Source organism: Euprymna scolopes, chromosome 11 (assembly GCF_053919585.1).
Source record: "Euprymna scolopes isolate OS-2025 chromosome 11, ASM5391958v1, whole genome shotgun sequence".
Taxonomy (NCBI): domain Eukaryota; kingdom Metazoa; phylum Mollusca; class Cephalopoda; order Sepiida; family Sepiolidae; genus Euprymna; species Euprymna scolopes.
Window position 1 is genome coordinate 39245948 of NC_136492.1, and position 12056 is coordinate 39258003.

The 12056-nt window shown below is 28.7% G+C and overlaps 1 protein-coding gene across 1 annotated transcript in view; it reads left to right on the plus strand.

Annotated features, from left to right (window-relative positions):
* LOC145288128 (uncharacterized) overlaps window positions 1-12056 on the plus strand; it is a 361708-nt gene that overhangs the window by 121414 nt on the left and 228238 nt on the right. Inside the window, exons 12-16 of the mRNA XM_080136193.1 lie at window positions 1654-1902; window positions 9070-9160; window positions 9526-9837; window positions 10098-10275; window positions 11708-11894. Of these exons, the coding sequence (XP_079992319.1) occupies window positions 1654-1902; window positions 9070-9160; window positions 9526-9837; window positions 10098-10275; window positions 11708-11894 (1017 nt within the window). The remainder of the gene's footprint in view (window positions 1-1653; window positions 1903-9069; window positions 9161-9525; window positions 9838-10097; window positions 10276-11707; window positions 11895-12056) is intronic.

A 12056-nucleotide genomic window follows, 5' to 3' on the forward strand; every position in this document is an offset into this window, starting at 1 on the left:
GTGGGTATAAATTATGAAAAATGATTATCGAAATTAGTAACATACTCAAGAATTATGAAAAATGATGAAATGGAGGTTAACTGATTAGTGTGTTTGTAATGAAATAATCATCCCAGAAAATGTATCAAAGTTATTATTTTAGTAAGGTTGGGCGACAACGTTGGTTTAATTATAAAAAAAATATTGTCGAAATGAGTAACATATCCAAGAATTACGAAAAATGATGAAATGTGAGTTGATTGATGGGTGTGTTTGTAATGAAATAATCAGCCTATAAAATATATCAGTTATTATTTTAGTAAGGTGTGCGATATGGGGAGTTTAAATGGTGAAAAATTGTCAAAATTAGTACTATATCCAAGAATTATTAAAAATGATGAAATGTGAGTTAATTAATAGTTGTGTTTTTTTTATAAAATAATCAGCCGATACAATATATCAAATTTAATATTTTAGTAGAGGCAGTAATGTGGGTTGAAATTATGCAAAATCATTGTCGAACAAAGTAACATATTTAATAATTATGAAAAATGATAAAATGTGAGTTAATTGACCAGTGTGTTTGTAATGAAATAATCAGCCCATGAAATATATCAAAGTTATTATTTTAGTAAGGGGGCAGTACAGTTTTAATAAAAAAAACTAGGATATGATTGTGCCTTCATTCATGCTGAATAGAACGCTCACAGCATGCCTAGCAACAAAATCTTGCATAGGAAAAATGCTGCTGTGGAATTTCCACAGGTCTCGCTAGTATTGATTAATGTGTCAGAGCTTTTAAATAATGTTCTTCAGTTGAAATATCTGAAAATGCATTCCAGTTGTTAAAAAATATTCTATAAAAACGGATATTCAGAAGTGTAAATTACTCATATACATTAGATGTATGTGAACATTTTTTCTATAGAAATAATGCCACAAATTGTAGTCTTAAGTGATTTTATTTTTTTTTTTGTTGCTAAAACAAATTTTTTTTGCTGTTGCTAACATAGTTATTATTATGCTTGTGGGTGTCATCATCGTAACTAATGTCAGGTACATCTTAGGATGAAGTACTACTGCCACAACATGGAAGGTGTGGTACTCTTTCACACTGAAAAGACGTTGCTAGTCTTTTTCTACTCTATCATAATTTTGATAGAAATTCTCGATTGATATTCAGTTTTTAGTTTCTTCTTGCAAAATATTGACAGACGTAACGTCTTCCTACTTCATCTACAAAGAACTTTCTATCTGACCTGTGTTCAACATGAAATGGAATTTCCGTGAACAGAATTTCTTTCCCAGAATTTCCCATTTGTGGAACATATTCCCACGATATTGCTCCCCTGCAGACTACAACATGAATGGTTTCAAATATTTATCATAAACCATCTCAAATATCATTCATTCTATTAATAATTTTCAGTCCTATAATATTTTTCAGCATTCAACTGATAATCTCCATTTAATTAAATGGCTTTTAGCAAGTAGGAACTCATTAGTAGATAAGACTTCACATTTTGTTTCCACACACACGTTCATTTGTTTCTACACATACAGTTATTCATGTGTTCTAAACACATACATTCATTTCTATGACTAATTTCTATTGGTATTATTATAATTTTTTCACCAATATGAAAATTCATGTTTTATCTTATGTTTTGTTAGGCCTACCAAACCCGGCCATCTATCATCTTTTTTGATGAAATTGATGGCCTTGCTCCAGTCCGTTCAAGTCGTCAGGACCAAATTCACAGTTCCATTGTATCTACTCTTCTTGCGTTAATGGATGGATTAGATAGTCGTGATGAAATAGTTGTTATTGGTGCAACTAATCGTATTGATGCAATTGACCCAGCACTGAGACGACCGGGGAGATTTGACAGAGAATTTAATTTTCCTCTACCATCATTTCATGTAAGTAAAAAAAAAAAACATTTGGACTTTTTTTTTTTTTTTTTTTTTGTAAAAAAAACAAAAACAAAAGGGGGGTCAATTGTTTTAACAAACCAGATTTTAACACACATTGTCTTATTACTTAATTTTTATATATCTGTATACATATATTTTTAATCTTGTGACTGCTTATGCAGTGAAATAATATACAGTCGTCTGTTTCTTGTCCACCTGATTGTTGTAATAATCAACTGGTAAAGTAAGTCACAGCTTTCATAATGAGATTTTTTTATGTCTTGGTAATCTATTGGCCAATTTTTTTGCAAATACTAGTAGTTCAGCCTGACTTTGCTCGGGCCCTATGTACTGTTCATAACTTGCCCTGTGTGATTACCCTTTAGTAAGATTTCAAATGTTTAGACCAAAATTTGTGTGAGTAATTTTGTAGAAGATCACAGAGGTCAATTTTTTTAAACTTTGACCCCTTAACATTTATTATTTTGGTCTCAAATGAAAATACAAAGTTTAACTCATGTCCAAGTGACCTATATCTAAAATTTCAAGTCTTTAGACCCAAAATTGACGGAGGAATTTGGTAGAATCTACAAAGGTCAACTCTTTCAACTTTGACCTTTTGGCAGGCAAATTTTCGCCCCAAAACTGATTAAAATGTTTGCCACATGTCTGAATACCCATTATCTATAAATTTCAAATGTTCAGACTCAAAATTAGCTGAGTAGTTTGCTAGACATCGCAAAGGTCACATTTTTTAACTTTTACCCCCTGGCAGCTCAAATTTTCGATCCAAACCAACTAAAAAACTTGCCCTACCTTTATGTAAAATTTCAAATGTTGATACCAGAAATTGGCTGAGTAATTTGGTAGAGACCACAGAGGTCAAATTTTTTTAAACTTTGACCTCAAATTTGACCCTTTAACATTTATTTTTTGGCTCAAATCAAATTAAAAAGTTTGATCCATGTCCAAGTGACCTACATTTAAAATTTCAAATGTTTAGACCCAAAATTGGCGGAGGAGTTTGGTAGAGTTTTCAAAGGTCAAATTGTTAAACTTTGACCCCTTCATAGCCAAATTTCTGGCTGAAAACCGATTATAAAGATTTTCTCAAATCTCAATACTCCTTATGTCAAATCTCGAGTCTCTAGACTGAAAATTGAGAGTTAGGGAAATGTACACACACACACACATTTTCACTTTTATAGATATATAGATTTAGAATTATTTTTTTGCATGTCTAAAGAATTTGAAAGAAAAAATGTTTCAACCCAGACTTAAAGCAAGAAGTTGTATTTGGAAAATAAATAAAATGGAAATCTTTCAAATAAAACCACTGAAAATATAAATAACAACTAACAAAATTTCTCCTTGGCCTTCGGGTCAAGATCAAAGTGTAGTATCTGTTCTTCAGATGCTGCATTTCAATTTCTTGTTCTCTGTCACTGGAGGAGAAATCCTTCACGACTGAGACAATTTTTATTTTTGTTCCTTTTCTCCACGTTAAAAAACGACCCTGGTGTCTAACTCTGCCCCGTGGGGAGGCATTGTAAATAGGAACAACTAACAAAATGGCAATTGATATGAGTAAAAATAAAATAAAACATTTGGAAATACTGTATACTCATTTAGGAACAAAATTGTTTATTTCCAAATTCATTAGCATATCTATATATCTATAAAAGTGAACCTGTCTGTGTCTGTCTGTCTGTGTACATTTCCCTATGCAATAACTCTGTCAATTTTTAGTCTATAGACTCGAAATTTGAAATACCGGGTACTGAGATTTGGGAAAATCGATGTGACGGGTATCAGCCAGAAATTTGGCTGTTAAGGGGTCAAATTTCAACGATTTGACTTTTAAGAACTCTACCAAACTCCTCCGACAATTTTGGGTCTAGACACTTGAAATTTTAGATATAGGTTCCTTGAACCTGGATCTAACTTAAAGTAATTTGAGCCCGAAACTATAAATTTTAAGGGGTCATAATAGGGGTCAAATTTAAAAAAAAATTGACGTCTGCGGTCTATACCAAATTACTCACACAATTTCTGGTCTAAACATTTGAAATTTTACATAAAGTGTATTCAGAGATAGGGCAAGCTTTTTTATCAGTTTGGGTCGAAAATTTTTCGTTACCAATATATAAATGTATGTCTGTTTGCATGTCTGCCTTAAACTTTCAATAGAGGCGACGGATTTTTTCAAGATCAGTATCGTTTTAAAGTTCAATATTTCATACGACAAATATCGAAAAATTGTCTAAAAACATTAATATCTTCCCCTTCAACTAGGCACTTTTCTACAGGGGGGGGGGGTCACTTTTTTCGCCAATATTTTTGAAAGTTATATCTCCTTTATATTATCTAGCCTTAATTTTTAAAAATGTCGCTTCCGGTTTGGCGGTGGTCGTAACAGCATAAACATTAGGTTTTACTCCGTTCTTTTCCTCCTTTGCGGTATGGGTTCGAGCCTGCCTTCCTACTTCCACTTTTTTTTTTTTTTTGCTCAGCATACACATCCAAACACCCGGGCAACGCCGGACGCCCATGCTAGTTTTATATAAAACAGTACATAGGTCATTTGTTTTGTAAGGATATTCTGTAAATTCAGTCCATAGATAGCCTGTGACATGTAACACCATTTTGGGACAGTGGACCTAGCAGTAGCAGTAACTATTGGTAAACAACATGAATGTTGGTATTTTGTCTAGGAACAGTGTTCTGATGCTACACTTTGTCTAGGAACAGTGTTCTGATGCTACACTTTGTCTAGGAACAGTGTTCTGATGCTACACTTTGTCTAGGAACAGTGTTCTGATGCTACATTTTGACTATTGTCATTGTGTCATTGATTCCGAAAGAAATAATCTTAATAATTCTAGATGATTACAAATTGCTTTGAAATTATTGGTGCAGCCAGAATTAGTCTCATCTTTTTCAAAAGTATCTGGTGGATTTGTTTGGCTTCCTTCAATTTATAATTAAGGTTAATTTGAATTTGAGGTGTTCACTTAAATCCATAAAAATATATTTCTAACGGCAATTGGACTCATTCTTTATATAACACAATAAGGAGTTTGCTGAATTAAGTTAAATTGATTAGGAATAAATTAAAGCAAATTAGTGAAATAGACTTAATCTGAGGTATTGCTAAATTTTATTAAACAAACAATTAAAAATAAGTGTTTCATACCTGCAGGCAACTTTATAAACACCTTAAAAATAATAGAAAAAGTTATAAAATTGTAAATTTGAGAGACTGTATATTTGTCTGTTTACAATGTTTTTGTTTACAATGTTAGTTATGTCCAGGTTAAATCAACGAGTCAATATTTCAAGCAGCAAACTTTACTAATATGCTGGCAAAGTCAACTAGTTTTCAATAAAAAACAAAATTGGAGATTGCTGTGAAATAGAATTCAAATTTTTAAAAGGAATAAAATAACTTCAATTTTAAATGAAATTTGAAAAGTACAGTTAAAATTTACACAGTAATTGTTTTTTATTAAAACACATGCAAAAAAACAAAACTTTCATAGTAAAAGTGGCAACTTTTTTTTCACTTGTTATTAGTGGTGGGACGATTAATTGGAATCGTTAATCGTAAGAATCGTGTATTTTGGGAGGCATCGGAATCGGAATCACATCGTTAAAAAATACCTTAATTTTCCGATTCCTTCATTATGATTCTTTTAGTCTGATGTTGAAAAAAAGAAAAAAAATTCCTAATATTTCTAACTGCAAGAGAGAAATGTAGCATGTTATAAAAAGAAACCAAAGAAATTCATTATTAACGGGGCAATGCTTAGTGCCCCCTCCCTTACAAGGTTCATTCATTCAGATCTATTGTGATCAAAACTACAAAAGAGTTAACTTGAAAAGAAGTATGCAGGGCTCTACATTGCGAGTAAAAATAAAAAAAAAAAACACTTATCTTTTTGGTGACTGTTTTTTTTACTGACAAATCTAATAGTGAATGAAAATGCTTTTTCAACTTATATTTTCTTAAAACGAGCAAACTCAAATTATTTAAACAGTAAAAGGTTTAATAGAACAATATACTTTTTTTTCTTTTTTTAAAAGAAGGCTTTTGAAAGAAATATCTCTAAAATGAAATTGATCACATATTATTTCGCAAAATTTTGACAGTTTCAAAAAAACCGACCCCATACCTATCTCTTCCAAACCTAAAGTTATTAAATAACCCCTTCATTAATTTAAGGGTAATTAATTCAATTCAGTCAAGTTGTTTTTGTTTTTTTTTTTAATTTCATTGAAATAAAATCCATTTTTTAAATTTTTTTCTCCAGAAAGATAAAACCCTGAATTTGATTATATTAAAAGCAGAATAATATTATCTTTTTTCTAGAATTTTAAATTGAAAATTTAAAAAAAAGTGTTTAACGCAGTTTTTTGCCGAACGAAAAAGAAATTAATATATATTTTTTAAAAGGTTTTGTAATCAATTAATTTTTATGTCTAAATAATATTTACGATTAATTAAATAATTTCACTTTAAAAAGTATTTATAAATAGAATTTTACTTAACACTTATAGTTTAGCAATATTGAACCGCATCAACCATGTGTGAATTGAACAAAGTCAACCAAAAAAAAAAAAATTCAAAAGAAATGCATATTTGCATTTCATTATGTAAACTTTTATACATTGGTTTCAAAAATTAAATTCTATAAGTTTTTTTTTTTTTTTTTTTTTTTTGTTAACTACTGGTTGGTACAATTTACCGCTCCATCCCTTTATATTTTTTTCTTTTTGTCTTTTTTAGCAGATTATTTTCAATTAATTATCCAAATAAGTGACTAGCTTTAAAACAAAATTTAATAGTAAATTATTTGTTTACAGATAAACTGAATTTTCTAATATGGCCTCAAAGTCTAAAAAAAGTCTGGTATGGAAACTTTTTGAAGTTGATGAAGATCATGAGTTGAAAGCTATTTGCAAAGTCTGTCAAATTAAAATATCGCAAGGAACAAAACCATCTAACATGACCACAACCAACATGTTAAAACATTTAACTATGAAGCATCCAAAATATGAAGCAAGCAAAATAAAAAAGAAAAGGAACAAAAAATTACCAACTAGTCACTCAGAGCAGTTTTATTAGTGAGGGTCGAAATCGCAGTGTCTTTTTTTTTTTTTTTTTGCCTAAGTCACCAATTTTTTTAACCTTCCTTAACTTCAAAGAGTAAATACAATATATACAACTAAAAAAATAATTTTTAAAAATGCTGATTCTATTCATGAAAAATTCTTTTAACTAGAAATTAAAACTTAGGTAAAGATAGCTGACTGACAGTAATAGGAGCACTGGTTAACTACTGAACCACATGGAAAGGTGTGGGGGAGGAAAAAAGGAAATTAAAGGATGATAATAAATTATGATAAGTCTTTGAAAGGCACTAAACTCCTAAAATTTACTTCTTTAAAATTTTAAGCGGCATTGCCCGGCGATTTTAAAGCCCTCTCTCTCCAAAAAAAAAAAAAAAAGATTTAATTTTTAAGTTTGGGAAAGATATATTTATTATAACCGAATTCCTGTATGAAGACTGGATCTACTTTATTGGACGTTAATTTGTGAGATAAGTAATTTTACAATGTTTAATATTTTTAAAGTTTCAATTATCAATTAAATATTTTTAATTGCGTTTTTTTTTTCAATTCATTTATAAAAAAAAAAACAGGGTTTAAAATGTATTTTTCAAGGTAACAAGCTTCGAAATAAGTCTAATTAAAAAAAGTCACTTAATTTTTAATTTTGACAACCCCGAGAATTAAATTTAAAAAAAAATATTGAAATGTGACATTTTTTTTATTTAACATTGCTATTAGTTCAATTAATTTTCTTTCAATAATTCATTTCACTCAACAAACTTCACCATTTTTTGTTTTGTTTTATCTTTTTCTGTAATTTTGGTAACTATTTTTGCTCAATTTTATCTAGTATTTCATTTGTTTTTTATAGTGGTATTATTTTTATATGTGTTCCTTTGATATACCCTATTTCAAAATTAGTTTGGCTAAACTTATTCTTCAAGTTAGAAACAACGTGTAAAAGTAATGAAAAAGTAAGAAAAAACAGTAGGTGTTTACTACTCTTTGTGAATTATGGAGGTCTGAAGAACTGCCGTCACAAATACAACTATCAATAGCCAAACAAAAAATCGTTTTTGAAATTCCTTTACATGTAACTTTTCGCTATACCTACATTTTGGTATAAAACACAAAAACTTTCGATTAATGGTATTTCTCAAATATGGTCGTTAACTTTGGAAAGGTTATTTTGTATCTACAGCGCCATGTCACGTGGTATATTGTTTTTTTCATTACGCACGTTCATTTATAAATTATTAAATTAAATATTTATCTTTTTTTATATTTAATTATTATATATTTTCTTTCTCTTCCGCTATATTTTTTTTATTTAATTCATTAAATCTGTAAATTATGAGGACCAAAATAATGAATCGTGTTAATTTATTCTCTAATTTTCTTGTTTTTGTTCTGTTATATAAATTCTATTTTATTTGTTTTTTCTCTGAAGGATAAATTCTATTTTCTTTGTTTTTTTTCTGTATTCCAATTAAGTAAAATAAATTTTCTCTAAAATAAATTTTGCTAATTTTTCCGTTTAGTTTACTATATAATAATTTTATTTAAACCAAAACACGACGGTGTAGACATAAAATATCTCTTCCAAAGTTAGGGAACATATTTGGGAACTACCGACCATAAGTATAAAACTACCTGGTATATTTCAAAACAATAATTTCCTAGGAATCGGAATCGTACTTGGTATCGGAATCGTTAATCAATATTTTCCTGGAATCGGAATCGTATAAAAATTAGGAATCATCCCAACACTACTTGTTACTAATGTCTCTTTTTCTTATGTAATATAAATCCTATAAAAAATACATGCATATGTTAAGTACACTTCATATGAAATGTCAGAATTTGTCTTTAAATCTAGGTCTTGTTTGTGGAAAATTATTGTCAAATGTCTTGTCCATTTTGAAATTAATAAGAAATCCTGTTAACACCTATATATTTACTAGTTATATATCTATTCCAAATTTGGAATAATTTTTTGATCTTATAATTGTTTTTTATTTATTTCTATGTTAATTTTGATGTGTATTTTTTCATAAGGCACGGATGCAAATTTTGAATATAATGACTAAAGATTGGAATCCTAAATTATCAGAATCATTTGTTGAAGAAGTTGCTCAAAGATGTGTGGGTAAGTAACTATTCACATATAGTTTGACAATTTCTTTTAAAGCTATTTTTATTTTTTCAATTTGTAAATTTTAAAATATTTGAATATGGCTTTCATGAAAATTGTTATTTAATAGTCATAATTACAAATCATACTTTAAGACTTAACGTTTTTTATTCAAACATGTTATTTTGATAAGTTCAAAGCTGAAATTTATATTTAAGGAAGAAAAAGGGATAAATTTTTTTATACGTTAATGTCAATATATAAATATGCCAAACTGTTTTGGAAAAACAAGGCATAACGCTTATTTTTTTTTGACTTTGTGTATTCACCCTTTTTTTTTCCCCTCAAACTTGATCATATATTTTCTAACCTTTTGATAGGTTATTGTGGTGCTGATATCAAAGCATTATGCACAGAAGCGGCTCTTATGGCACTGCGTCGGCGTTATCCACAAATTTATAATTCATCTGAAAAGCTCCAACTTGATGTATCAAGTATCCGTATGAAAGCTGCTGATTTTCATTGTGCCATGCAGAATATTGTTCCTACTGCCCAGCGTTCTAATACATCTCCTCGACACCCAATCTCCAATATGGTGAAACCTCTTTTAATTGAAACCTTCAATAAGGCAATATCAGTTCTCCAAGTAATATTCCCCATGGAATTGGCTTTGATCCACACTAGTAAAAAAGGTAAGTAAATGCATTTTTTAATTATTAAATTAAGTTCAATTCACAGAGGAAGGTCATGGAAAAAAATGAAGGAAAGTAATAAAAATAGACCTGGGTAGAGATAAGTTAGTTTGGTAATCTTTTTTTAAAGATATTCCATGCATATGAGCATGTAAAACAGATGTTAAACCAAATATGATGTAAACCAAATTTTCGTGTGTATTTTTGTTTCTTTTTTTCCATCAAAATTTTAAACTTTTCTTTTTTTCTTTTTTCATTAGAGCTTTGTGACAAAGACAAAAATGCTCCTGATCTTGAGAACACCTTGATTGATGATGATGATGGTGATAACCATGATTACATTGATGGTCCCTACATATTTGAGCCAAGTGCCAAAGTTGGTAGGAAGCCAAAAAATTCTGTCCAAGGGAATTCAGGACAATTTTTTAATTTCACAAGGTTAGAAAAATGTTGATTCGTCATTGAAAATAATGCCATTAAACGGCAATATTTTTAGTTGCAAGTTTATATTCATCTTGTATGTTGCAAAATTATATTTATCTTGTATGTTGCAAAATTATATTCATCTTGTATGTTGCAAAATTATATTCATCTTGTATGTTGCAAAATTATATTCATCTTGTATGTTGCAAAATTATATTCATCTTGTATGTTGCAAAATTATATTTATCTTGTATGTTGCAAAATTATATTCATCTTGTATGTTGCAAATTTATATTTATCTTGTATGTTGCAAATTTATATTTATCTTGTATGTTGCAAAATTATATTCATCTTGTATGTTGCAAAATTATATTTATCTTGTATGTTGCAAATTTATATTTATCTTGTATGTTGCAAATTTATATTTATCTTGTATGTTGTAAAATTATATTCATCTTGTATGTTGCAAAATTATATTTATCTTGTATGTTGCAAATTTATATTTATCTTGTATGTTGCAAATTTATATTTATCTTGTATGTTGCAAATTTATATTTATCTTGTATGTTGCAAAATTATATTCATCTTGTATGTTGCAAAATTATATTTATCTTGTATGTTGCAAAATTATATTTATCTTGTATGTTGCAAATTTATATTTATCTTGTATGTTGCAAAATTATATTCATCTTGTATGTTGCAAAATTATATTCATCTTGTATGTTGCAAAATTATATTTATCTTGTATGTTGCAAATTTATATTTATCTTGTATGTTGCAAATTTAGCGAGAAATGTTTAGTTAAAACGTTATTTTCATAAGAATGGATGACATACATAGATTCTAAAAAAGATGTTGGAGTGTTAATAATTTTAAAACTGTCGTCAGTGTAATCAGATGAATTAAAGATTTTGAACAAAAAAAAAGCAGAAAAAAATTATCCAATATTTAATTTTTAGTGTTTATTTTTAATTTTAGATACATTTCCGTTTAAGACTCGTACAGAAACAAAGATAAATTATGGAATCTTGTGGATGATTTAATGTTAAACATTAAATGAAGGTTAATAAAATGAAATTATTGTAAAGCAAATTTTGTCAATTATTTCAAAAGCCAAGCAAGTTTTAGATAAACTGGATATTGTTTGACACTAAAGCTTTTGAATATCCATTTAAAACATTTTGATTTTATTGGTTAATTTAGAATTGTAATGTCAGGAAATTCTTTTTTCGACTGAAACAGTTCTTAAAAGTTTGATACATACTTGCTATAAATTTTATCCATAATGAAAGTTAGAGCTGGTTATATATTTTAAGTAAAAGAATTGAACCCATCACGTAAAAGTAGTTAAAATTATAAATTTGTTTCATTTAACGATTCTAATTTTTTTTTTTTTTTTCCCCCCTTTTTTTCTTAAAATTGTTTATGATGGTAATTTTTGTTACAGCTGTGCCTCTCAGCAACCTACAACATACCGTCCACGCCTACTACTGGCTGGTAGAATAGGCCAAGGACAATCTGTGCATCTTGCTCCTGCAATCATGCAACAACTAGAACAACTCCCAGTTTATGTATTGGATCTTCCATCTTTATTTGCAGTCAGTGTAAAGACACCGGAAGAATCTTGTGCTCAGGTAACATTAAAAAAAAACCCCAAAACACTAGTTTTTCTTTTCTTTTTAATATTATGAAATTTTATTGTAAACTTAAATGCTTAATTTCACTAATAGGTGAATGTAAAAGACTTCATTGGTTAAAAGTCGATTTGGTTGAGATCTGATCAAATTTATTATTGA